The sequence below is a fragment of the Aegilops tauschii genome, chromosome 3 (assembly GCF_002575655.3).
Source record: "Aegilops tauschii subsp. strangulata cultivar AL8/78 chromosome 3, Aet v6.0, whole genome shotgun sequence".
NCBI classification, from domain to species: Eukaryota; Viridiplantae; Streptophyta; class Magnoliopsida; order Poales; family Poaceae; genus Aegilops; species Aegilops tauschii.
Window position 1 is genome coordinate 152,374,916 of NC_053037.3, and position 26,013 is coordinate 152,400,928.

The window sequence follows — 26,013 nt, forward strand, 5'->3', positions numbered from 1 at the left end:
TGGCCAAATCTTATCCTCCTACTCCTCATTTTGTCCTCCCGTCGGCACCGCCCTAATCCCCATCCGCGCAGTTGTTGTCCCATCCCCGTGCAGTCCCGTCCACCATGGTCCGCCAGAAGATCACCTAGTATAAAATGCTCACTCGGAGCGGCGGGCGGAGATCACAACGGATATGCGAGTCACCGAGGCACGGCTTGAGGCCCGCATTGCGGAGACATTCAATTGGATAAATAGGAAGGACAGACTATGACCGACGAAGAAAGTGGCCAGCCGTCGCGTGAGTTGCCAGTAGTTCTTCCCGTCGTTGCGTACGTATATATAAACATCCACTCGAAATTAAGTAAACATCATGTTGTAAATTGTCATGTCATGAACTGGGACCATACTTTCATATAATTCATGAAAAAATGTCTTTCCACTTGTTCACCTAACTTCCCCGCTACAATTGGTTTTTGCATCATGAGTACAACGAGTCAACTAGTTTACAAGCCAAAAGCCAGACATAAACTAGACTGTCAGGCAAACAACTATAGCTAACAAAGAAAATATAGGCATACTTCCAGTTGACCGTTGTTTTGGTAAGATTAATAGAACAAATTGTAACTTTTTTTAACACAGTACAATCACAGATGACTTGTATATATACACATACACTCACTCATATAAACATACGCACACACACTTTATCTTTATGAACACCTCCGAGATCTGGCACAACATCTTGTGATTGTCAAAGTCATTATAGGCATCTCGTAATTGAGGGAAACGTCTCCTTCCATAGTACTTGAATTCTGATGGGTCAGTTCTACCACAAGAAACCTAACTATCTGACAATTATAAAAATTATCGCATAGCCTGAGACACATAAAAGAGGAGATTGGAGGTACGACCAACTAGCAATGGTGGCGTGTATGACACCTAACTACCAATGTCAGTTTATGTTTTTGCGAGAAACCTTTCAATCTACTCCATCTGATCCAAAATAAGTGACAGGGGAAGGAGGAAGTATTCATCTCCAATCATAACAATAAACTTTGTACTATTGAGACACTTATTTTAGGATGGAGAAAGTATTCATCTCCAATCATAATAGCACAACGAACATCAGAAATAATAAACTTTGCACTAACTTTAATATAAAATTAATATAAAGTCGAGGCACTTATTTTAGTACAGAGGAAGTATTCATCTTCAATCATAACAGTACAATGAACATCAGAAATAACAAAAATTACACTCCGATACAACAGCTGGACATCGGTTGTTGTCATCGATGGTAAAAAGAAAGGTACAAATTCAAAAGATAAGAAAAAAATCAAATGAGGACAAAAGAAAGTACATATACGAACGATAAGAAAAAGATTGAATTATCAGTTCTACCACAAGAAACCTAACTATCTGACAAATGTAAAAATTATCGCATAGCCTGAGACACATAAAAGAGAAGATTGGAGGTACGACCAACTAGCAATGGTGGCGTGTATGACACCTAACTACCAATGTCAGTTTATGTTATTGTGAGAAACCTTTCAATCTACTCCCTCTGATCCAAAATAAGTGATGGGGAAGGAGGAAGTATTCATCTTCAATCATAACAGTAAACTTTGTACTATTGAGGCACTTATTTTAGAACGGAGAAAGTATTCATCTCCAATTATAATAGTACAACGAACATCAGAAATAATAAACTTTACACTAACTTTAATATAAAATTAATATAAAGTTGAGGCACTTATTTTAGTATAGAGGAAGTATTTATCTTCAATCATAACAGTACAACGAACATCAGAAATAATAAAAATTACACCCTGATACAACAGCTGGACATCAGTTGTTGTCTCCGATGAAGAAAAGAAAAGTACAGATTCAAAAGATAAGAAAAAAAATCAAATGAGGACAAAAGAAAGTACATATACGAACGATACAACAACAACAACAAAGCCTTTAGTCCCAAATAAGTTGGGGTAGGCTAGAGGTGAAACTCATAAGATCTCGCAACCAACTCATGGCTTTGGCACATGGATAGCAAGCTTCCACGCACCCCTGTCCATAGCTAGCTCTTTGGTGATACTCCAATCCTTCAGGTCTCTCTTAACGGACTCCTCCCATGTCAAATTCGGTCGACCCCGCCCTCTCTTGACATTCTCCGCACGCTTTAGCCGTCCGCTATGCACTGGAGCTTCTAGAGGCCTGCGCTGAATATGCCCAAACCATCTCAGACGATGTTGGACAAGCTTCTCCTCAATTTGTGCTACCCCAACTCTATCTCGTATATCACCATTCCGGACTCAATCCTTCCTCGTGTGGCCACACATCCATCTCAACATACGCATCTCCGTCACACCTAACTGTTGAACATGTCGCCTTTTAGTCGGCCAACACTCCGCGCCATACAACATTGCGGGTCGAACTGCCGTCCTGTAGAACTTGCCTTTTAGCTTCTATGGCACTCTCTTGTCACAGAGAATGCCAGAAGCTTGGCGCCATTTCATCCATCCGGCTTTGATTCGATGGTTCACATCTTCATCAATACCCCCATCCTCCTGCAACATTGACCCCAAATACCGAAAGGTGTCCTTCCGAGGTACCACCTGGCCATCAAGGCTAACCTCCTCGTCCTCACACCTAGTAGTACTGAAACCGCACATCATGTACTTGGTTTTAGTTCTACTAAGCCTGTCCGCAAAGAGCATACACCATGGGATATCTCCTTATATATCCCTTGTGACCTCATCCATCACCAATGAAAAAAGATAAGGGCTCAAAGCTGATCCTTGATGCAGTCCTATCTTAATCGGGAAGTCATCGGTGTCGACATCACTTGTTCGAACACTTGTCACAACATTATCGTACATGTCCTTGATGAAGGTAAAAAGTACATATACGAACGATAAGAAAAAAAAAGTACATATACGAACGATACGAAAAAATTTGAATGAGAAAAGAAAGTACAGATACGAACGATAAGAAAAAATCGAAATGAGAAAAAAAAAAAGTACAGATACGAACGATTAGAAAAAAATCGAAATGAGAAAAGAAAGTACAGATACGAACGATAAGAAAAAATCGAAATGAGAAAAAAAAAGTACAGATACGAAAAAAATCGAATGAGAAAAAAAGGTGCTCCCGGCGGGGCTCGAACCCGCGACCTTCGGCTCATAAGACCAACGCTCTAACCAACTGAGCTACGGGGGCTGTTATTCTGATGTTACTGATTAACATATTTATCTATAATATACACGTGTATATATACACCTCCAATAGTAATTTTGAAGGATCACGATTTTCATAGCTCCTTTTATGTTATTTGTTTCCTTCACGCGCTTAATTTACACTAGAATTCATTTGAATACTTTTTTTGACTCAAATCTCTTGAAAAATAATCTTTCTTTAACTTTGCCATAGTTGGACAATCTTCCACGCAAGTTCATGCAGTATTCAATAGTATACCATATGATTCAAGATGACATGACTTTGTAATATCATGCCTGTTCTATTTGTGATATTTCGCCAACCTAAGAGGTCATATGCATGTTTTCAACATCTTGTTACTTTTCTTTTAGCGGGAGTACATCTTATTACTTTTGAAATACATTCACTCCTTTTAATTTATAATTTTTCTTATGAACTGGAAACCGCATAATCCATTTAGCCATCTCTTTGTACAGTATGTCATTCAACTCGAGGTCATTAAAAATTTGGAATCGAATTCTAGGACACCCGACGAAGCAATGTATTCGATCCTTAGAGTTAGCATTCCCATTGAGCTAGCCATCCTTTGCATAGAGATTTAGCCTTAATTCCCTTTTTACCTTCAAGTTTCAAGTTTTTCGACAAAACTTACTCCATTTAAGAGAGCCATTTTACTCCATTTAATTAACTATTTGCTAGTTTTATCTTCATAAAAATAACTAGCTTTCTCACAAGGAATAAAAACCGGCAAATAACTGGTTAATATCGTAAAATGAATGAATTTATCTTAAATGAGGTAAATCCTGTGAAAAGCGTGAAACTTAAGGGTAAAATTGTCGGTAAAAAAAAGGGGAGAGATCGTGATGTCCAACCGACGTCGTGAAATCCCTGGCCTCCTGAATCAAGTTCCTTGGGCGGCCCGTTCCGGTCTCAACCTGCTGGTTCGTGCACGCCAAGTCGCCATTCAAGGCCCACGTGACAGTGTGCCAGGATAAACCCTAGTCATCCCTCCATCCGCAGCCTCCTCCTCCCCCATTCTGCTGGCTCCCGGTTTTCTCCCCGCCCTGAGGCTGCTGCGGCTCCCTGCCTCGCGCGCCGTCGTCAGGTACCCATCCTGTCCCGCCCCCCGTCCATCCGCGCGATTGATTGCTAGGACAGTAGAACGGTGCCGCCGCGGAGTTGACGGGTTAGTGATGCGATGACGTATTTCGTACTGGTTGAGTGCACGGGGAAACTGTGAGCTTTAGCTGTCGGGTGATTTAGCTTCGGGGCAGACAGATCAAAGTTGATTCTATATTTTGTATAATCTGGCGGCCTTCTTCTAGTTTGTGGGGTCGTAAGTGATGCGTAGCTTCTGTTCCTGGGTCTGCAAGTCCTCCAATCCAGCTTCATAATCCGGCCTGCAAAATTCACAAACAAATAAGGTCATGGATATCATCTTTCAGGACTTTGCTGAATTTTAGGCTTAAGTTCCTTTCGATTATGTTTCGATCCTTGCATATTGTCTCCAGACATATTATCTGCAGAAAGTGAATTCAGTTAGCCAGCATTGTCCATGGTGACAAAGGACAGAAATGTACCAAATGCACAAAAGCAAACTAATTGTACTAGCCCACAAACTGTCTGTGCCGTGACTGTATTATGTTAACTTTCATCCACGTGAACCAATTTTAGCTCAAGATACTTAATAGGAAAGGTCAAAGAACAATGTCCACTGTGATTTCAAATGTTAATTGCCTTGCACTTCTCTCCAGCCATCTCCATTAGCATATATCTTCTTTCTCTTGTGCTGTTTGTTGCATCAAATATACCAACCTACACAGTACACACAATATCAGTGTCAGAAGAAACATTACATTGTTAGAAGACTATGCAACATAGCACCAGCTTACCTGACCTCCATAATTAGCTTGTAGAAGGCTAATTTTGTTTGATGTCTTGATGATGTTTGCTTATGGCTTATTATGAGTCTGTTACATAATTAGCTTCATCACATGGCTTTCCTATCCATGAGTTTGTCAGCTATGTTTGAAACGAGATATTCAAGGAGATTGCACTACTACAATTCGTCCAAAAACAATGTTTCGTCGATGTATCTAAGATATTTATTAATTTATTCCTGAGTTAGATTAAATTCAGATGCTTGCCCTTTTGACACCTTTTTTTTTGTTGATCGTTCAGGAAAATGTCGTCAAATACTGAAGGACCCAAGAGTCATGCACGTAGAGACCTTTTGCTCAAGATCCAATCAGATGCTCAAACTTGCTGGGAGGAGAGCAAGGTTTTTCAGGCTGAACCTGGCAATGGACCTCCTGGCCCTGGTGAAAAATTCTTTGGCAATTTTCCGTACCCTTACATGAATGGATTGCTACATCTGGGTCACGCCTTCTCACTGTCCAAGCTTGAGTTCGGTGCTGCATACCACAGACTCCGTGGCTCAAATGTCCTTTTGCCGTTTGCTTTTCATTGTACTGGGATGCCCATCAAGGCCTCAGCTGATAAGCTTGCTAGGGAGATTCAACAGTATGGAAATCCTCCAGTGTTCCCTGCGGCAGAGGATGATTCAAGTGCTCAAGTGGCAGATGATAGCCAGGCTGACCAGGCTGCTCTTGCCCCAGGGCAATTCAAGAGTAAGAAATCTAAGGCTGCTGCAAAGACCGGCATGCAGAAGTTCCAGTGGGAGATCATGAAGGGCTTTGAACTGACAGATGAAAAAATCGCCAAATTTCAGGATCCGTCTCACTGGTTGACCCACTTCCCTCCGCTGGCAAAGGAAGATCTTAAGGAGTTTGGCCTGGGTTGTGATTGGAGGCGCTCATTCATAACCACTGATATGAATCCTTTCTACGATGCTTTTGTTCGCTGGCAGATGAGGAAGCTGAAGAAAATGGGCAAAGTTGTCAAGGATATGAGGTACACGATCTACTCACCACTGGATGGCCAACCTTGTGCTGATCATGATAGGGCATCAGGTGAAGGTGTGCAGCCACAAGAATACGTGTTGATTAAAATGATGGTGATCCCACCTTTTCCCCCCAAGTTGAAGGTCTTGGAAGGAAAGAATGTTTATCTGGCAGCTGCTACATTAAGACCTGAGACAATGTATGGGCAAACAAACTGTTGGGTATTGCCTGATGGGAATTATGGGGCTTTTGAGATCAATGAAACTGATGTCTTCATTGTGACAGCAAGGTCAGCCCTTAATCTTGCATATCAGCATCTATCCAGGGTCCCAGAAAAGCCCACCTGCTTAGCTGAGCTTACTGGCAATGATTTGATTGGATTGCCATTAAAGTCTCCTCTTTCATTCAATGAAATCATATATGCACTTCCCATGCTCACTATCTTGACAGATAAAGGTACTGGCATCGTGACTAGTGTGCCAAGTGATTCCCCAGATGATTACATGGCACTGCAAGATTTAATCACAAAGCCTGCTTTGAGACAGAAGTATGGGGTCCAAGATGAGTGGGTTCTTCCATTTAATATCATACCAATAATCAACATACCAGAGTTTGGGGATAAGTCAGCTGAGAAGGTGTGCCTTGATCTTAAGATTAAGAGCCAGAATGACAAGGAGAAGCTTGCTGAAGCAAAAAGGATGACATACCTTAAAGGATTTACTGATGGAGTGATGATTGCAGGGGAGTTTGATGGTAGAAAGGTTCAAGAAGCGAAGCCGCTGATAAAGAACAAGCTTCTTGGAGAAGGCTCTGCTGTGTTGTATAGTGAGCCTGAGAAGAAAGTCATGTCAAGATCCGGCGATGAGTGTGTCGTTGCTCTTACAGATCAGTGGTACATAACTTACGGTGAAACTGAATGGAAGCAGAAGGCAGTCAAATGTTTGGAAAATATGAATACATTCTCAGCTGAAACCCGTAACGGATTCGAGCACACGTTGGGCTGGCTGAACCAGTGGGCATGTTCTCGCTCTTTTGGCCTAGGTACTCGCATTCCATGGGATGAGCAGTTCCTGGTAGAATCTCTTTCAGATTCAACCCTGTACATGGCTTATTACACCATTGCACATCATTTACAAAATGGTAACATGTATGGAGAAGAAATATCTTCTATCAAGCCTGAAGAAATGACAGATGAAGTATGGGAATATGTGTTCTGTGATGGTCCAGCACCCAATAGCAGCATCTCTCCTGCCCTCCTGAGCAAAATGAAGCAAGAGTTCAAGTATTGGTACCCCTTTGATATTCGGGTATCTGGGAAGGACCTTATCCAGAACCATCTGACATTCAGCATCTACAATCATACAGCACTTCTTCCAGAGCATCATTGGCCTCGTGGTTTTCGTTGCAATGGGCATCTTATGCTTAACTCTGAGAAGATGTCCAAGTCCACAGGGAACTTCCTAACTCTTAAGGAGGCTATTATAAGATATTCCTCGGATGCCACTAGGTTTGCCCTTGCTGATGCTGGCGATGGTATGGACGATGCAAACTTTGTTACTGAAACTGCAAATGCTGCTATTTTGAGGCTTACAAAGGAAATCGCATGGATGGAAGAAGTTATAGCTGCTGAATCTTCTTTGAGAGGCGGTCCTCCCTCTACTTATGCTGACCATGTGTTTGCTAATGAGATCAATATTGCTGTAAAAGAAACTGAGAAGAGCTACAATGCCTTCATGTTCAGAGATGCCCTGAAGTCTGGTTTCTATGACCTACAACTGGCTAGAGATGAGTACAGACTCTCTTGTGGAGCGGCGGGCATGAACCGTGAGTTGTTGGGGCGGTTTATGGAAATCCAGACCAAGCTTATCACCCCGATCTGTCCCCACTATGCTGAGCATGTGTGGCAAAAGATTCTGAAGAAGGAAGGCTTTGCAATAAAAGCTGGCTGGCCAGTTGCAGGCACCCCGGATCCTACTCTAAGAAGTGCGAACAAATACTTACAGGATTCCATTGTTTTGATGAGGAAGTTGCTTCAGAAGCAGGAGTCTGGTTCCAAGAAACCCAAGAAGGGAGCTGCACCTACTCCATCAGCAGAAAACAAGCTCACAGTTGGTCTGATATATGTCAATGAGCACTATGATGGATGGAAAGAGCAATGTTTGAGGGTGCTTCAATCAAATTTTGATAGCCAAGCACGCTCCTTTGCCCCTGACGAGGAGATTAACGAAGCATTGAGGAACTGCTTCATCGACCGCGAAACAAGTTTCAAACAAGTACAGAAGCTCTGCATGCCTTTCATCAGGTTCAAGAAAGATGAAGCAAGGAACGTTGGTTCCCAGGCTCTAAATTTGAAGCTTCCTTTTGGTGAAATAAATGTGCTTGAGGAGAACCTGGAGCTGATCAGAAGGCAGTTGGGTCTTGAGCATGTTGAGGTCCTGTCGGCATTTGATGGAGCTGCTCGTGCCAAAGCTGGAAAGCATGCTTCTCTGCTGGACAAGAATCCGCCTTCCCCTGGTGAGCCGGTTGCAATATTCATGAGCAAGCAGGAGTTTGAAGCGCAGAATTAAGCCCAGATTAATCTTCTCACAGAACTTTGTTGAGGTACTTGATTTTGTCTACTTCTCACTGCATAGTATTGGTTTTCTACCATCTCTTGCTTTATGTAGGAGACTAGAACTGGCTCCTTTTATTCTTCACATTATTTTCTGTTGTAGTTTTTGTGCCTGGGGAAATAGTTTTTAGCAAATTTTTATCATGATGGTGTCAGGTAAAGCATGCTGGTATTGTTCCATTGTGCAGTTGTAGCCTTGCAGAAAGAATTAGTGAAGCAGACTGGCCTATGAAATGTTTGCAGCTGTTGCCCTATGATACCATTTCCTTGTTTCTGTTAATCTTTTGCTGAGTTGTAAATCTGTGCTACTCCCTCTGTCCCATAATATAAGACGTTTTTGCAAGCTAAACAAGATTGCAATATGTCTTACGTTTTGGGACGGAGGGAGTAGTTGCTAATGTCATTGTAGTCTATTATGGTGGAGGGCCATGCATGTCTTATCTTATTTGAGGTTGCCTGTGCTTGCCTGCTTGACAATTTAGTCAATAATGTGTTAGAAAATATTATGTTAAACCTGAGGTTGTAAACCTTTTACTTGAGATGATGACCATCTAGATGACAAATATTACCCCTTTCCTTGTTTTTATGAGATGAGTCTGACATCCTAATGATCTCGGTTCCTATCTTGGTTGTTCTCCTACAGGTGTTTTGCAAGGCGTAGTATCGACTGGCTGTTCCTCCTGTTGATTCTAGCATGAGGCGCCTATATTGGGAACATGGAAAGGAGCGTTTTCTCCAGCTTGACTGCAGATGATTGAGAAGGAAGTTGGTTTCCAAGCTTTTGCCAATTTTGTTTCTTTTTAGATGTGGATGCAGAGATGGCAAGTGCAGAATACAAGGAGTATTCCTGCTTTTATATACAGCAGTGTCTTAGTTTGTTTACTCACCAAAGTTGTGACATATTCCTGGCACTTGATCACATACTCCATGATGTATTGTTTCTGCTGAAATGTTCAGTGACCTTAGTAATGCTGTTATGCTGCCAGTTTTTAGATGTGTCATTGTCGATGTGGAATCTATTTCTCAGATATGTCATGTAAATGATGGCCCTGTAACAACGCGGGCCTGCATTACTTATGTTTACATATCTTTTTCTTTTTCTTTTTGAACAGTGAAAAAGCGCTAGAGGCGCCCTATATTCAACTCATAAGCAATGTACAGCATGGAGTAGATATCCCTGGATATTTACAGCATGTTTACATATCAGAGTGTATCTAGCAGTTTGTCTTGGAAACAGAGGGAGCTACTGTTAGTGGCTTTCTAGTAGCACTGATTATCCATCCATCCTACAGTTGGCTTTGCTTAAAATTGTTTTAGCCATTTGGTGCGGTCTGCCACTAGATTCTCTTGCGGTCTTGCATTCAGGTCAGAGGCATTGCCTGTGAGGGAACCTGCAGAATATACGTGTGTTCTGGCCAAGCATTTCGGTGAACGCCAAGAACCATCCAACCATTTACGTGCTACTCCTTACAAATGAACCTAACGAACCGGCTAACCAACGCAGCTACGAGCGAGCTTGCTGCCTTGTCGTTGCTGTTGCAGGGTTTCCAACTCTCTGACGGACATGATGAGCGCCACCAGACGCATGCTGATGGCTTCACCTCCAGAGCTGCCTGCAACATTCTCAAGCATGAATATCAGGAAGACGATCACGCAGCCCTAATCTGGCGTTCAAGGTCACCGCACAAGCTAAAGATCTTCGGTTGGCTGCTGTTTAGAGGCAGGCTAAAAACAGGAGCAAATCTATTCCACAAAAAATCAGCACTGATGCTAACTGTCCACGACGTTCTTGCCCAACTGAAGACACGCCGCATCTCTTCATCACCTGCCAGAAGCTTCAAATGTGTGGCTGCAGCTAGGTCTCACCACGACGCCGAGATTCCAAGACCTCTGGCTAGCTGATGCCCCTGCTGGGTTACACCCTTGCGTCTGGCCGGAAGTTCTCCTAACTATTCTCTGGGACTCCAGAAATGCTGCTGTATTTAGGAACGATGAAGACCATGACAGCCGGTTAACAATTACAAACATTCGTTCCGATTTTGAGTTATGGTGTAACCGCTTCAGGGTACCGGTAGATAAGGTTACCGCCAAGCCTTGGTTGCTCTTGTAAGAAACCATCCTTGACCATTTGGATCAAGCTTGACTGCTTGAGTATTATAAAACCGTTAGTTATGGAGGTGTTCAGGGTACATAGTACTTGTAAAACCGGTAGGTAAGCTGGGGACTCTCTCCCCCCGTTGATTCCTCTAAACACAATCCACTAAACCGTGATGTTTCTAGATAAAATTCTGGAGGAGGATGAGAGCTACAAATCGGCCTAGAATAAGTACGAATATCATCATTTGTCGAAAATATAAATATGCTTTCTCCAAAAGTCAGGCCCCATGTCAACGTGGGTCACTGCCACATCCCACCCATCTCTCACGACGTCTTCGCTCACTTTCACCTGCAGCCATTTGCAGTGAGCCGTTAGCAAAGAAACTCGGACGTGATCCGAGAATCATCTTCTGCTCCAACGCACACAACAAAAAAGAATGAAAAACTTCTCCTCATATGATGGCAGCACTTCCACCTAATCACTTAGAGTAATACATGCATGGTTTATAAATTTGGGTGATTTGTAGCCTGTTGGACAGCATTGCTTTACTTTTACTTTATTCATGCAGATGCAATGGTTTAAGAAGTTGCTCATGATCAGTATCAGTTGGAAAATGTATCCACGCATCTCTCAGACGCAGTTCTTTTGTAGGCGACGTGGACTTTTTCTTTTACAAACTGCGGATAAGGGCCGAAAGGCCAGAACATTTCTTCAGTTATAGCTACTGAAAATTTACTTTGATCCTTTGTGTAATGTCAATCTTGCTTCTTAAGCATCGCTATACTGTCATTTTGGTTTGCTTAATAACAATGGCAGCACAAACAGCATTATTGTTGAAAATAATTCGTGAATGGTGCACAAGATACCTTTTGACGGTAAGTACATGAACCCTTTCGGAACATAGCGGGTTCATTGTTGTAGTTCATTTGAAATCGCTGAAAAAGCAACTCGTTCTTATCCTTTGATAATGTTCCCTTCAGAGAATATTAAAGAGTTAGGGACAACAGATAACTAAAGAATTAATTAGGAGAATTGGAAAAATATTTAAATGATGAAAGAAGACCTTTAGTATCTCATTAGCTTTGTTTTCATCTTCTCCAGATTTCACTAACATCCAAAAGCATGTATTGTATTGGTTCCTGTTGTGACCTGCAAATTAGCGTGTAGAACAAGTGAGCTCATTTTCTTCTTATGGTTCGTTCTAACTACTAGAAAGAGTCAACCCCCTGCAACAGGGTATCGTTGAAGAAAAAGATACTTGAACACTGAAAAATATTCATCACAGCATAGAGCTATACAAATACCAAATTTAATGCATTCATACTGCTGCAGACAACATATGAATTCACATATTTCATGCTGCACTACCATCGGCAAGTTCATTGACATTTTCGGTTTAGGAGGAATAACTCACATTCTGCTTGCCTCCAGGACAAATAATCACAAACGATCTTTGGTTTTGGGTAACAGAGAACTTCTGCTTCAAATTTAGGTGGCTGCACTAATTCTTTACTGGGGAAATATTCTTTCCACTTCATCATGTAAAAGGAAGTGAACCATGATGAACATGAAGAAAGGATTAATCTGCAAAAGAAGTTGCATAATTTATCAAAGACTTGACCAGTTGAAAAGCACACACTGCAGGAATTCTGAAACTAATAACTACCTCTCATTTCTCTGGTACAATTCAGTGTTCTCCTGGAACACAAAGCTGCAACAATAAAAAAAAATTAAATGATCATTTGCAGCAAATTTTCAGGTTTGCCATCAAACAAACCAAAAAACACCCGTCTAAATTGAAGTGCATCACATTTAAGCTTTTGTTGGATGGTTCACTTTGCTTACAGTTTTAACATGATCCTTATATTGCCAATGTATTCAATTTAAATCACTTCTGCTGACAGGAGGAGGAAAAATTGTGCTATGAGGAAACAAATATTCTTGTTTTCTCTGTATTTTCCGTAGTTCTCTCCATGTAAAAACAGATATGTTGCACGGGCATATCATACCTGTACTCGTTGCTAAAACCATAACCAAAGATAATATCAGGGAATTGCTCCATCATCAAAGAAGCAGAAGCGTTCATCAAACTTAAAGCGGTCTCATCATTTGGCTTGTCAAATGAATGGATCAGCGAGAATCTAGGCAAAAAAAAAAGAGAATTCTCCTTGTTAGTAAGACAACATAAGTATCTAAATGTATTGCCGCATGTATTTAAATCTGAAAGTAGGGTCCTCACTTGTCGAATTGGCAGGCGCTGATACGAACAACGATCCAATTACAACATGGAAGCCTGCGGATGTCGTCGAACTTCTTCACATACTCATATCTATATTTTCCTTTTTCCCCGACACACAATTAGACTGATGATGTATATATCCAAAGTTGACAGGAGCTTTAGGTAAGCTTCCAGTCCAGCTAAAACAAAAGTTGACAGGAGCTGGACTGGAAGCATACTTATGAATGATTCAACTAACCTTCTTGAAGAATGTATTGATGTTTTCCCCAAAACTCAGGTCCTATGATATCTAAATTTGACACTGTAATTGCCAGCCGGATTCTTTTTATTGGATTCCCGTAGTCATCTGTTTTCACCTTTGTTTCTACCTACAGAAACATGTAGAACCCTAACATTAGTCAACAATCAGACCCACAAAAGACATGCAGTATACGGTCTGCACACTTGATTTGTCATCATAACCTTTGATCAATATCAGCCAAGGAAATGGCATTAAATGGCAACTAAGGTGCTTCAATTATCCATACAAACTAAAGTACAGCAAGAATGTTTATATGCAAAATAAAACCAGAAGAGAAATCAGAAATGCAAGCTCCGGCACAAAATATGATTAGAAGCTATCATGGTCATTTGTATGTATAATGCAAATAATGTTTTGTGTGATGTAAATACTTCACTGAGAATGAGTACGAACATCAATACTAATGAATTTTTGAATGGTTGACAGTGTTACCTTATCTCGATAAACACTTGATCCTTTCCGGAACATAGCCGGTTCATCCTCATAGTTGACTTGGAACTGTTGAGAAAGCAACTCATTCTTGTCCTCAGAAAATGTTCCCTACAAGAAAATAGATGGTTAAAGAGACGATGTATACAAATGCTACAAAAAGACACCTCTAACCGTAGATAATTTAGATGACCTTCAATGTCTGTTGTGCCTCTTTTTCAGTTTTTCCAGACTTCACCAACATCCAGAAGCATGTATTATAATGATTATTTATATGACCTGAAAGGCACACACAAAAGTAAATATGTTAATCTTCACCCATTAATTAAAACTAGATAACACCCCGCGTGTTACTGCGGAAATTTATAGAATGAAATTAGAATATATGAGAGTAATACCACACCACATCTTTGCCATATGAACGGTAGCAAACCTAGAGGTAAACAGAGGGTGGATGAATGTTATACTGCCTTGTGGCATTCAAGTTCAATTATTTGTTGCTGAAAAAAAATAAAAAATAAAAATTGATGACGTGGAGGGCTTGCATGTGGTGGGAAGTGGAAGAAAGGGCAAGGGTTGCTTGATCATGTGGATGGCTTGCATGTGCATTTCAGTGGGATCACTTACTTAAGTAGCGAAGCAACCGGACATAGAAATCTCACTGAAGTGACACATACATACACCATATTCTTATGTTTAGTTAATGTTGTTGAAGCTTCATAGTTTCGACAACTTTTGGTAAAATAACATACATGACATGATTTTATTGTTTTTGAGTGGAAACTGGAAACAAAATTTTATTGTAGAGAACATCAACACACATAATTACACAATATAAGAATATGATTATTTGTACTAGAAAAATGTTGACTGTAGTTTAAGAAGCTTACAGTCCACTTGCCTCCATGCCAAATAATCATGAATGGTTTTCATATTTGGATAGCATACAACTCGCCCATCAAAATAGGGAGGCTCCCTCAAATCTTTATTAGGAAAGAAATCTTTCCACTTCATCCCGTACACAGATGTGAAGTAAGAAACACATATAGACAGAATTTTGCTGCACGTATTGGTAGAGAGTCAATAACATGATGAGATTTTATAATAGAATAGTTCAAACCGTTCTGGGCATGGCAGTATCCTAATAGTGAAGGAATGAACAGATCAAATAAGGTAGGTACCTTTCTCGCCTTTGATAGAATTCTGTTTCCTCTCTGAAAACAAAACTGCAAAGCAAACAGAAAGATAACACACATAGCTTATTATCCAAAGAATGAACAGAACTCTTTCAAATAGGAAGAACGGGACCTGCACAATTAAAAAAAGAGTCTGCATTCACAACGGTATTTGCATATAAATTTCATACAATTTTGTAAGTCTAACTTCAAAAAATGTTATACCTGTACTCATCGCTAACACCATAAGCAAACACTATATCAGGGAACTTCTCGAGCATAGAGGTGGCACAAGCATTCATCAATCTTAAAGCATTCTCATCATTTGGTTTCTCAAAGGCATGTATCTTCGAGAATCTAACAAAAAGAAAACTGAAATTAGTGGACAACTGGAAAAAACAACAAAGATAAATATTTCTAATCTGGAGCAACAGTGACCCCCATATTTGCATAATGTAACCTTATTTGCATGTTTCCCGTATGTTTATCATCACAAAAAAAACTCAAGCAAAAGATATTGGTGTATGAACTAGACCAAGAATTAAGATGACAAGATGGCCGATGCAGTTGCTTAACCACTAGTGACCATACCAGTGTACAGCTAGGAAGTGAGCAAAGTAAAATGAGAGCAACCAGTCAAGGTTTAGAGATTATCCGCTATTATAGAAAGCAGTAATCAGTTAACAGGGTTTGTGGAATAAAATTAAGAAACGTACATATAAACTGGTTTCCTATTGCCCTTTTAGGGGGAAGAGATGAATTATACCGGTGGAAATGGCAGCCATCGATGCGGACAACGATCCAGTTGGAGGCCGGGAGGCGGCGGTCGAACTCGAACTCCCTCTTCACATACTCATACTCGCTGTTTGCCATCACCTGACGCTACAAGAAACGTGTTCTTGGAGTTGCACCTACAGAAAATCATTGTAAAGTGGCGGTATAGATTTTTGAACTTGAGTGAAATCTGCATTGGAATGCCAGTTTTTGTACATTTGCTATCATAAACTAGCTAAGTGCCCTGGTGACATTGTGAAAGTGGGATTGTACTAGTAAAGTTGATATTACTACTGTCAAACACCCACCCTACCGATACATACAGGAAGTTAAGAGTAAACACGGGGACATCGGCGAATTGACGCTAGGAATCAGATTGCCATGCTTTTGCTCTTTCTGTTTGAACGCTGAGCATTGAATTTCCGTTGCTCCGTTATTGGTTATACATTACAGTTGTCGTGCGGACGCATGGAAAAAGAACAGGGCATTGCAACTTGGCATGCAGACGTACCTAACCGTGTCAACCTTGCCGGGGCAGTGGAGGCCGGCGGCCGGCGGCCGGACTAGAGCGCTTCAGAGAGAGAGAGGCGGTTGGGGCAGGAACTCTATAGCTGCTGCGGGAGGGCGGGGAACGCTGGCAACCGCCGGAGAGGAGCCGCGACGGGCGAGGCGCGCGCCTTCACGCTGGCAGCCGAAGAAAGCGGGGAGGCCGGCGGCGGTGGTCGGCGATGTCGGGAGGACCTACTATCTGAACTTGCAGCAGTCTTTTTTATCTGAAATCTCAGAAACAGAGGAGGACCTACTCATCAGGCCGCAGTCTGGCTGGGCCGTGGGCTGGGCCTCCGTTGCTAGTGGTGGTGGTTGCAGCTTCGCAGACAAAGCGGAGAGAGAGGGAGCAGCCACGGACGGCACCTCAGTTCGGCGCCCAGTCAGGTTAAGGTTTGGGAGGGCGGCAACGCAGACCCATCTCCCCAAAATCCATCCCGCGGGAGACACGAGCGTGCGAGGGAGAGAGGCCGCTGCTCGTCCTGGTCCCGGTGGGATGAAGATTGACGATCCCCTCGACTTCGAGGGGGATAACGACCCCCTCCTCACCGTCCGCCGCCCCGCCAAGAGGTACCCCCCGCGGCGCCGCGCTTCCCCCCCCCCCCCCCCCCCCCCCCCCCCCCCCCCCCCCTTCGAATCCATTCCAGTCTTGTTTTCGATTTCGGCGGTAGGTTTCGGCAGGGACGCGTGGATGCCGTGGTTCGATTAGATTAGATTTCGTATGAACATGGCGCACTTGCTGAGGTTTTCAGCAGTAGCGGCGTGGATTATCTAGTTGCCGCGGGCGTTTCCTTGTACCGGTGATTCTAGGGTTTAACACTTTTATTAGAGGCTGATGCTATCAAATGAAAATTTCGATGATTGAGTATGTTGTTATCGATTGACCCATCGGTCGCGGTGTTAGAAGGATGGCACCAGTAGCAGTAGCATAGAGGCAGCAGCCCGGATCATCGAAGCAACTAGTAGCGGTAGGAAAATCTCTAGCCACAGAAAAGGAAATGATGGACTTAGCTTGAGAAAATGAAAATCAGATGTCTTGTGAACAAATAAATCTGTATCGGATGATCGACCGGTCACGCCGCTTTTTAGTAGCACTCGCATTAGAGGCAGCAACCTGTAAGTTCAAAGGAAAATCTCTAGACACAGGAAAGAAAGGATGAACTAATAAGCTTGATAAAAGGCAAATTGGATGTATTGTGAACAAATACAGGGCCCAACTATTTTGTAGTGTGCACGACGGAGCAGAAGCTTGTTTAATGTGTCTTTATCTGGGAGAATGCTTGGTGAAATTTTACCACCGGTGTCATTTGGCCCCGTGGCGTGCAATTCGGGTTTGACCTATCAATGATACGGCCATTCTAGCGATTTAGCAATCATTGATCAAAGTCAGTGTCCATTGCAGGAAGAAGGTTATTGGGCTGGATGATCTCGTAGAAGATTACTTTAATTCCGGTAAGGATGAGCTCAAAGCTTCTGCTGCTAAGTCTAAGGGTCGCCCCAAAGGAGACAATTCAGACGATGAAGATAGGCAGGTCAGGAAGAAGGAGATTGACTTCTGCAAATTTGTGGAGGAGTGTGAGGAAAAGGTAATTGTCAAACAAACCATATGTCCTTACAGATTGCACCTGTTTTTTTTAATATATATCTTACTTTACTTGAAGGCGAAAGCGATGGATCCTGGAGAGGATGTACCCCAATGGGGCCAGCAAGTTTTCGGCTGTCAGGTTAAATGGCCATAAATTTGTTCAGTTTATCTTCAATGCTAGGTTCAGTTTTTTATTTTTCTAGTTTCTACTAGTAAAGTATCTTTATTAACTGTACTTGCAGAAATCACCCTCGGTTCTTAATAGCACGGGAGTTGAAAATTGCCAACTTTTGCAATCATTCTGTGGGGATGAGCAGTTAGGTTTTGATCTAGAGATTGAACGAGGTTAGTTTTGTTATGTGCGTGTAATTCTCTTGTTTGACTAAAAATGGACACTATTGCTTTGTTTGTGTTTGGTTTAACCCTTCTGTTTCTCATTGTGCCACCATGACTGGTTATTTTTTTGTATCTAGTTATTATGTTTGCTTTCAGGTTTTGGTTTTTTCTCTTGCAGATAATGTAAGCAACTTCTTAATGTTATTTATGCAGGAGAGGGCTTTTTCGAAGGCATGCTGATCAATGGATGGCTTTTGAAGTTGGTACTCCTATATGGTTCTGTTGAAGACTCTATAGCATCATGGGTGCTGACCAAGTGTAAGGATCTATGCTTAGCTCAGTTCAAAATTGTTCTTTTAGATTGCCTTTTATGCTTACCACCATTAGCCACCAGTACTGTACTCATCCAATAAGAAGTTGCAAGATTCTGCATCTGAATTTTGGGGTAGTCTCCTTTCCCTAAATGAGGTAACTGCATAATCAGTTTTCTTTTGTGTTTTTGTGTTCTGCCTTTGGCCTCTGTACATAACTTAAGGTTGATTGCAGGATGATAAACCATTTGTAAACCTTGGATACTTTCCAAGCTACTCTATTCTTATGGGTGCTATACTCAACTATGGATACCTACATGATGCTCCTTCCACTAAAACTTGCACCTCTGAAATTGCGGTTGCAGGTTGGTTCCATACATAATTCTTCCTTTCTTAATCAGTTATCACCTATGCACAACACATTTGATTTTGAGTCTTTAATTTCATACTTGTGATGGTGAACATTCTGGAAATTCCATCTCCATTTCTTAACTATTTTTTCATTCATGACCAGACACTTCAGATGGTGGTCCACCTCAAAACATCACTGCATGGTTAAGAGTTGTATCTGCTTGCTGCAAAATTAGGTAACTGGATTGTCTGATACACAGAGTATAGCTGTTTTTTGCTTGTGATTCACTTACAAAATCTAAGATGCAACTGCCTATGTAAAGCTATTCACTGTAATGTTCCATTTGCCTACGAAATTCAAGATTTTCACGGCATAGTTTTGCAACAGAATGTCTAGGATAATGTATCTATATTTTTTTGCCTGTCTTGTATTTTTTTTCCTGTTAAGCTTCATGCACTAGCCAACGCAACCAAAAGTCCGAACTAATGGAAAGGGCTAGACAATCCACATATACACTTCAACACCCCCTCTCACGTGTGCGTGGAAAGTCAACACGTGGGTGGACTCAGAGGTATGGCTCAAGAGGCCTATACGTGGACACAAAGGGGGGCAGCGGCAATTTTTAGATAAATTGTGGAAGCCAGGACTTGAACTCAAGACCTTAGCTCCAATACCATGTTAAGCTTCATGCACTAGCCAACGCAACCAAAGTTCGAACTAATGGAAAGGGCTAGACAATCCACATATACATGTCAACACCCCCTCTGACGTGTGCGTGGAAAGTCAACACGTGGGTGGACTCAGGTATGGCTCAAGAGGCCTATACGTGGACACAAAGGTGGGCAGCAACAATTTTTAGTAAATTGTGGAAGCCAGGACTTGAACTCAAGACCTTAGCTCCGATACCATGTTAAGCTTCATGCACTAGCCAACGCAACCAAAAGTCCGAACAAATGGAAAGGTCTAGACAATCCACATATCACTTCAACACTTCCAGTCCCCAGTATGGTGAAAATCTCTGCCTTGAGGGGAATTTATCAATTGTCACTACTGTAGTCATGATAACATGTAGGTGTACTGTTCCATAATGTATAACAATGATTTATTTCTTCTGAACTGTCGTTTGTTATTGTTCATTTAATCCTTGGAGAATATTGAAACACTGTGATGTTAGCAAATATTTGAAATAGCTATATCATCCATTTATGTTTTAATGGTCTATTTATTTATTGTACAGAAAAATGCATGCCGTCTTCTCACCTTCGGAAGCGGAAGATGTCCTTGTTATTGTTATTTCACTCTTTTTGGACCGTCGACTTGAAGGGCTGCTGCTTATTTTGGGAGATTGCCTAAATTCACTCATCTCATACTTCAATACGAGTGAATGGGAAAGTAGCTGTCTGATTGTTGCTGAGTCAATTTCTAAGAGGTAAAAGATTCAGTGATGCCTATTATAAATTTGTAGCCAATAATACTGTTTTGACCATATATCCATGTCCAATCAGAGAAATGTTGGAGTACTTAAACTGGGTCCTGAATAAATAAGTTTCACACTCACTAACAATGACTGCTTCTTGACAAGTACTCCCTCTGTAAACTAATATAAGAGCGTTTGGATCACTAAACTAGTAATCTAAATGCTCTTATATTAGTTTACGGAGGGAGTACTGTATATCATCAATGAATCACGTTTGCTCAATTTGTGCTAATTTCTTGCATCCATGCATGTAAAGGCAGTTAAGTTGCCTGTACATTATCAGCTCATGGTATTTATTGTGTTAAAGAAGCTTCCTCGAGTCGGTCCCATGGTTTTTCCACTTAGGGCGTTTGCCTCTCTGAAGTCAGTTTCATAACATTGTAGGGTCAAGATGGATCTTAATTGTTTAAGGCTTGTTGACTGCATTACCGGAACCAACGACCGTAGCAAATTCCTAAGGAGCCAGCTGGCCCTTCAGTTGCTCAAAAATAGCTTCGGCCTTAAAGTAAGCATGGTGATCATGTGTTCTCTGTATGAATCGCCTTGTGGCTAGTGGCGCTGACCTGCATATCCTGCATATTTAGGTAGCGAATGTTGAAAGGATCCTGAAGTCGGTCACATCGATAAATGTGAAGGAGAAAGAATGCAATTTCTTCATGCTGTACGTGCACATAGTTTTGATGGACAACCTGCTCTTCTCGAGCGACGCGTTCAGAAACAAGACAGCGATAATCGACGCTTGGCGCATTTTTTTACGGAACTGCTCGACCCATATAGGATGCACGGACTGGAGGTTCTACGCTTCGAAGGTGCCAAAGCCTGCCTTTTTGCTTTGTTTGAGCTGATGCATCCTTTTCTTTTTCCTATATATTGCTCATGAGCATATTGTTTGTTCGGTGCAGGTCCGAAACAAGGCGTCGTATCTCCTGCAAGGTGCAATGCTGAAAAGGCCTGCTGGCAGTGGTAACATTCCTGCCAAGTGATTTGAACCAACCTACTGAAATGCCTGCTGCTGGAGAGCACGGAACCTACGCCCTGATTTACTAGCACAAGTAGTATGTTTAGGGTGAATTTTAGGCTCATTTTTGGGTACCTGATGGTGGCTGACAGTATTCTCAGCCCATGTATAGCGTAGTCCCCAGCAGTCTCAAGTCTCAACGCCGAGAATGCCATTTGATGAACTTTTGGAGCATGGACTTCTCTTAAATATATTTGCTAGTCATATTTGTACCTTCTAACCAGGCTAGTTTTGATACTGTGGAGACGTCGCTGTCGGCTTGCACCTCTCATCGTTTTAGTGGGAAAAAAATGGGAATCAAGTGACTCATCTGATACCCCCGTGCATTCTATTCTACTACTACCATGGATGCTCATCGCCTCATCGGGCACAACGGTGGCAGAAGAAAAATGAAGGCAGCGAGCCGGCCGCCGCGATCGTCGCCGGGCGGGAGTTGCTCCATCAGGATCAGCTGACACCTGATGAACGCAGCTGCATATGCCGGTTGGATCTGGCACGCTACTTACGCCGAACTGACGAGATTCCGAACATTGTTTTTGGCCCCGCCTGCTGGTGCACATGGGATCCGGTGGGCGGGGCGGGCAGCCAGGTGTGCGTCGCCATGCCCTCCTGCTGCTCGCTCGCTACGCGCTGCATTATTGACTCGCCATGCCCACTAGCAGACCTTGTTACGTGAACGTAGACGTATCAGCCAAAACTTATCCTGCGTTGCGTGTAGTCAGTTTGTACCAGCGGCATTTTCTTCGCTTCCAAATTGTCTGCTACTACCTCTACGTGCCAGGAGCCCGGACGGAACCCCAGCTAAGAAAAGAAAGAGAGATTTGGACTCCATTTCGGTCACCTGCGACAAAATAACCCCAGCTGGCACCTTGCCCCGCCTCCAACGTGGATGGAAATTCGGTAGTGAGAGTGACTAGAAATTTTATCGACCGTCCATTCTCTCATCTGGGTCCTTGAGGCCTAGGATCTCTTTGGTTCCGAGGTACCGCTTCTCAGTTTCCGTGGGAAACACGGAGAGAATTAACGCTAAATCAAAGAAAGAGCAGCAATGCCTGGATCAAAAGGGTTCGATGATTTCCACATGATTTTATTTCAGAAATCAACCAGGGGAGAGCACTGAACTGAACAGCTACCTATGTATGTTTATCCATGTCGGATCTTCGGCGGAGGAGGAAGTAACAAAAATCGGAGTGTCATATCATCATCGGGCGTAGTAGCGTGGCTTCTTTTCAAATCTTGATCATCATCTCTGCGGTGTGTAGAAGCGTAGGTGTGGCCTGTGCCATGGAGGCACACACGGCGGCGGCGGCGGCCATTTAACACTCTTGTCGGACGTTGCACGCGACGGCCTGCGCCCACATGCGAATCTGGTCCTTCATCTCCGCCGCGGACCTCGCGTCCGCCTGCTGCAGCCTTATCGCCGCCGCCGCCGTCGGGGGCGCAGACCGCGCCCCGTGCTGCCACGCCTCCGACAGGTACGGCCGCCGCACGACCCCGTCGCCGACGTCATTGCCCGCGGCGTTGCTATTGCTGGTGCCGATGACGATGCCGTTGGCGTTCGCGGTCGAGTCGTCGTTGTCGCTGGTGCTGCCGGACCCGGAGACGGAGCCGGAGCTCTTGTGGGGCTTGTTGGTCTTGTCGTCGCGGAGGCCCGGGAGGACGTCCGCCAGGCTCTCCCTCAGCTCCTCCTGGTCGAACACGAAGCCCAGGTCCTTGAACCCCTGCACCTCGATCGACTCCAGCGCGCTCGAGCTCTTCCACATCTTGTCCTGCAGGCTGCTCTTGTTCCGGACGAGGGCCGGCTGCTGGTTCACGCTGAACGATAGGAGGTCGCGCCGCGGCGGGCCACGCTCCGCTCTGCCGCCGCCGCCTGTCGTCCTCGGCGTCCGGTCAGGCTGCAGTGAAAGAAAACAGCACGTCAGTTCGTCAGACACGTCGTAGCTGAGCTCCATAGCTCAGAGCATTCGATCGACCATCGAGTCCACGATCGGTTGCTGATATGGCGATGAGGGACGCCTATGAGGCATTGGAGTTCGTATCGTACGTACCTTGGTGGGCGTGTGCGAGCGGTAGTGCCTCTCCAGCGTGCTGTGGGAGTGCCTGAGCCTGGGCATTCTCGGCGTTGACTCGGTGACCCCGGCGGGTCGGCGGCCGTTGCCGTCACCCATGGTTGCGGACGACGTGACCGGCATGGACGGCGCCCGGTTGAGCGCCGACGAGCCGCGGCCTTCCTCGGCGATCCTGGTGCGCAGGACGCCCTCGTAAATCTTGCTCCAGTTCATGTCGTCGTCCTCCACCTCGGCCTCCTGCTGATCGCCGCCGCCAGCGTCCTCCTCCACTATCAGCTCGTTGTCCTTGGGCGACGAGGGGTCCATCCCGATGCGGGGCGCCGGGAGCGACGGCGTACGGAGAAGCCTCCGGGACCCGGACGCGCTCGCCTTGGCCGTCCGCCCGGACGCGCCCGCACCGGCCGAGGACGTGGATGGCGACTTGGGCAGCAGCGGCGGCCTGGTCCTCCCCTTGGCGGCGTCGTCCCTGCCGCCGCCGCCGAGGGAGTTGCTGAAGAACCAGTAGTCGTCGAGCAGGTCGAGCGCCGGGGCTCGCTCCGCCGGCTCGTCCGCCTTCTTCTTGCCCTGCCGGACGACGTCCGCGTCCCGCGGCGCTGACAAGAAGGAGCTCATGCCTGCCTGCGTGGCGCGGAACAAGAGATGAGATGGGGAGGAGGAAGATGCGCGCTCGCTAGGTGGCCGCTGGCTTTTTGGATTGGCCTGAGCCGTCGGCCTGGTGGGTGTGGCCTGCGGTGGCGTGGCGCGAGAGGGAGGGAGAGCGAGAGCGAGCGATTGTCTTGTCTCGTACGAGAGGGAAGAGCCGGGGGATGGACGGATGGGCGCCGCCACTTTGTTGTTTTCCGGTGTCGGGCTTGGGGTTTTGTTGCGGTGGCCCGGCCCGGCGCGGGGTCGAGGGGCCCGCGCGCGGCGGACGGGAGGCGGAATTCTTTGCCCCGCCAGCCAGTTGGGGGGCCCCGGGCGACACGTCGGTCTGATGATTGCGTTATGCTCGCACCGCACATGACTGATTGGGGTTGGGGGGAGTCATAATTGTGATTGCTATCGTTGTGGCTCTCTCTCTGTCTCTATCTTGCGCGCAGTCAGATCCGCTGTGATTAGGGGCCGGCAATTGTTACTCTAATGTTATAGCCTCTCCAACAGCCGCGCAACGCGCGGCGCGCTAAAAGTCAGGATACCGCGTCGGATGAGCCAGGTTTTGTGCTTGGCGGTGCGCTGGCTCCAGCGGCCGCCGCAAAATAAAGCGCGCCCGAGTCGCTCCAGCAATATTTTGTACATAGTTCAAGTCTTCTCCTACAATACATAGTCTCATAGTACATAGTTCTACGATACAACCGCGTACATATAGTTCTAGTCTTCTCCTACAATACATACTCTCACATAGAACTACTACTCGTCATTCTCTGACTCGGACTCTGTCTCGATGATGTCCTCCTCAGACGTTTGAGCATAGGCGTCAAGGAACCGATCGTCGCGGGAGTCCCAGGACGACACATCTCCTAGCGCCATGTTGTATTTAGCGACCGCCTTCCACGTTCGCTTGTCCTCGCGATAGGCGGCTCGCTCCTTCCTCTTCTCCTTCCTCTCCGCCCTCCTCTCGGCGAAGAACTGCTCCTCGTTGATGATATCTTGCGGGAAGCGTTGCCTCCACAGCGCCATGGCTTCCTCGTCCATCTCGGCCAGGCTGAGACGGCGCTCCCGCCTCTGGTTTTTGCGCCGATCCTCGTCGGTGATAAGCCGCGGGAAAGGAGCCAACTCTTGTGCCCGCTCTGGCGTCGCCACGTCGGTGAAGTTCATGTCCCAACGGGACCGCCGGAGGCGCCACGCCGCAGCGTCGTACGCGCGGGCGCCGTCCTGGGCGGTGTCGAAGGTTCCGAGGCCGAGGCGCACGCCGCCGCCCAACCGGATCGAGGCGGAGTAGGTGCCGGACGGACGCACGCGGACGCCGCAGTAGCCCGAACCTCCCCGGTGGCGAGGCGGCATGGTGGCGCGGTGGTGTCGTGTCGGCGGCGAGGAAAGAAAGCGCTAGAGCGAGCGAGAGAGAGCGGCAGAGGCGCTGCAATTTATAGGTACGCCAAATCTAGCGCGCGAGCTGCCGTCTTTTCCCGCGCGCTCGTAAACGATTCCCGCGCGGTAGTTCCCGCCACCGCTGGAGCGCGCGAAAACGTCCCGCGCGCTAAAAGCCCAGTTTACCGCGCGCGCCTTTTGGCACGCCTGTTGGAGATGCTCTTACTTAACCGGGAAGAACCGGCTGACGTGGTAGCAGGCGCTCGGGCTCATACGTAACCAACGTAAGCCTACGTATTCTTGAAGGATACATACAGGGAGTAGAGAAATGATCGTGGAAAATTTCGCGGTTGACTTTGACCACGGAAAGCTGAGAAGTTTCAACACGAATGGAAAACATTGGTGAAATAAAACATTGAAAGTTAACATCAGACGACATTGTTAAAATCGGTTGAAAACGCGTAAACACATCATAGAGACAGTTCGTATTTATCCTTTTTTTTTAAAAAAAAACTTTCAATCTATTCATTTTCAATCATGATAGTACAACGAACACTAGAAATAATGAAAATTACATCCAGATTCGTAGACCA

General features: G+C 44.8%; 5 protein-coding genes and 1 non-coding gene across 6 annotated transcripts; 2 read left to right on the forward strand and 4 right to left on the reverse strand.

The window, feature by feature from the left end:
- Nucleotides 1-3,121: 3,121 nt before the first annotated feature.
- TRNAI-UAU (transfer RNA isoleucine (anticodon UAU)) lies at nucleotides 3,122-3,195 on the reverse strand. Its single transcript has one exon. It is a non-coding gene; the product is annotated as a tRNA-Ile (tRNA).
- Nucleotides 3,196-4,065: 870 nt separating this feature from the next.
- Nucleotides 4,066-9,698, forward strand: LOC109738564 (leucine--tRNA ligase, cytoplasmic). Its single transcript, XM_020297656.4, has 3 exons — nucleotides 4,066-4,297; nucleotides 5,374-8,696; nucleotides 9,350-9,698. The coding sequence occupies exon 2, from the start codon at nucleotides 5,378-5,380 to the stop codon at nucleotides 8,660-8,662; it is 3,285 nt and encodes a 1,094-aa protein (XP_020153245.1). The 5' UTR covers nucleotides 4,066-4,297; nucleotides 5,374-5,377; the 3' UTR covers nucleotides 8,663-8,696; nucleotides 9,350-9,698.
- A 1,112-nt stretch (nucleotides 9,699-10,810) lies between these two features.
- On the reverse strand, nucleotides 10,811-16,497 carry LOC109738565 (tRNA(His) guanylyltransferase 1). Its single transcript, XM_020297658.4, has 15 exons — nucleotides 16,234-16,497; nucleotides 15,715-15,859; nucleotides 15,174-15,305; nucleotides 14,955-14,999; nucleotides 14,664-14,833; nucleotides 13,967-14,052; nucleotides 13,777-13,884; nucleotides 13,282-13,411; nucleotides 13,044-13,143; nucleotides 12,814-12,945; nucleotides 12,471-12,515; nucleotides 12,219-12,388; nucleotides 11,868-11,953; nucleotides 11,671-11,778; nucleotides 10,811-11,152 (listed from the first exon to the last, which is right to left on the reverse strand). The coding sequence occupies exons 2-15, from the start codon at nucleotides 15,819-15,821 to the stop codon at nucleotides 11,045-11,047; spliced, it is 1,527 nt and encodes a 508-aa protein (XP_020153247.1). The 5' UTR covers nucleotides 15,822-15,859; nucleotides 16,234-16,497; the 3' UTR covers nucleotides 10,811-11,044.
- A 99-nt stretch (nucleotides 16,498-16,596) lies between these two features.
- On the forward strand, nucleotides 16,597-21,567 carry LOC109738566 (uncharacterized). Its single transcript, XM_045234735.1, has 12 exons — nucleotides 16,597-16,838; nucleotides 17,671-17,854; nucleotides 17,930-17,992; nucleotides 18,096-18,198; nucleotides 18,403-18,507; nucleotides 18,584-18,657; nucleotides 18,736-18,865; nucleotides 19,015-19,087; nucleotides 20,090-20,281; nucleotides 20,714-20,834; nucleotides 20,914-21,138; nucleotides 21,232-21,567. Exons 1-12 carry the CDS (start codon nucleotides 16,765-16,767, stop codon nucleotides 21,310-21,312), a joined length of 1,425 nt encoding a protein of 474 aa, XP_045090670.1. The 5' UTR covers nucleotides 16,597-16,764; the 3' UTR covers nucleotides 21,313-21,567.
- Nucleotides 21,568-22,396: 829 nt separating this feature from the next.
- Nucleotides 22,397-24,246, reverse strand: LOC109738567 (uncharacterized). Its single transcript, XM_020297660.4, has 2 exons — nucleotides 23,396-24,246; nucleotides 22,397-23,242 (listed from the first exon to the last, which is right to left on the reverse strand). The coding sequence occupies exons 1-2, from the start codon at nucleotides 24,026-24,028 to the stop codon at nucleotides 22,664-22,666; spliced, it is 1,212 nt and encodes a 403-aa protein (XP_020153249.1). The 5' UTR covers nucleotides 24,029-24,246; the 3' UTR covers nucleotides 22,397-22,663.
- A 448-nt stretch (nucleotides 24,247-24,694) lies between these two features.
- LOC109738569 (ethylene-responsive transcription factor 2-like) lies at nucleotides 24,695-25,396 on the reverse strand. Its single transcript, XM_073511684.1, has 2 exons — nucleotides 25,004-25,396; nucleotides 24,695-24,706 (listed from the first exon to the last, which is right to left on the reverse strand). The coding sequence occupies exons 1-2, from the start codon at nucleotides 25,394-25,396 to the stop codon at nucleotides 24,695-24,697; spliced, it is 405 nt and encodes a 134-aa protein (XP_073367785.1).
- Between the last annotated feature and the right edge of the window lie 617 nt (nucleotides 25,397-26,013).

What these genes read in the sequence shown, in the direction of transcription:
- LOC109738564 (XM_020297656.4), top strand. Translation starts at nt 5,378, where the DNA reads ATGTCGTCAAATACTGAAGGACCCAAGAGTCATGCACGTAGAGACCTT.
- LOC109738565 (XM_020297658.4), bottom strand. Translation starts at nt 15,821, where the DNA reads ATGGCAAACAGCGAGTATGAGTATGTGAAGAGGGAGTTCGAGTTCGAC. An exon ending in GGTTTTAGCAACGAGTACAG is followed by an intron (nt 12,516 to 12,813) that starts GTATGATATGCC and finishes TTATTGTTGCAG; the next exon opens with CTTTGTGTTCCAGGAGAACA. An exon ending in TTGTACCAGAGAAATGAGAG is followed by an intron (nt 12,389 to 12,470) that starts GTAGTTATTAGT and finishes CTTCTTTTGCAG; the next exon opens with ATTAATCCTTTCTTCATGTT.
- LOC109738566 (XM_045234735.1), top strand. Translation starts at nt 16,765, where the DNA reads ATGAAGATTGACGATCCCCTCGACTTCGAGGGGGATAACGACCCCCTC. An exon ending in GTCTCCTTTCCCTAAATGAG is followed by an intron (nt 18,658 to 18,735) that starts GTAACTGCATAA and finishes GGTTGATTGCAG; the next exon opens with GATGATAAACCATTTGTAAA. An exon ending in AAAATAGCTTCGGCCTTAAA is followed by an intron (nt 20,835 to 20,913) that starts GTAAGCATGGTG and finishes CTGCATATTTAG; the next exon opens with GTAGCGAATGTTGAAAGGAT.
- LOC109738567 (XM_020297660.4), bottom strand. Translation starts at nt 24,028, where the DNA reads ATGAGCTCCTTCTTGTCAGCGCCGCGGGACGCGGACGTCGTCCGGCAG. An exon ending in GCTCGCACACGCCCACCAAG is followed by an intron (nt 23,243 to 23,395) that starts GTACGTACGATA and finishes CTTTCACTGCAG; the next exon opens with CCTGACCGGACGCCGAGGAC.
- LOC109738569 (XM_073511684.1), bottom strand. Translation starts at nt 25,396, where the DNA reads ATGCCGCCTCGCCACCGGGGAGGTTCGGGCTACTGCGGCGTCCGCGTG.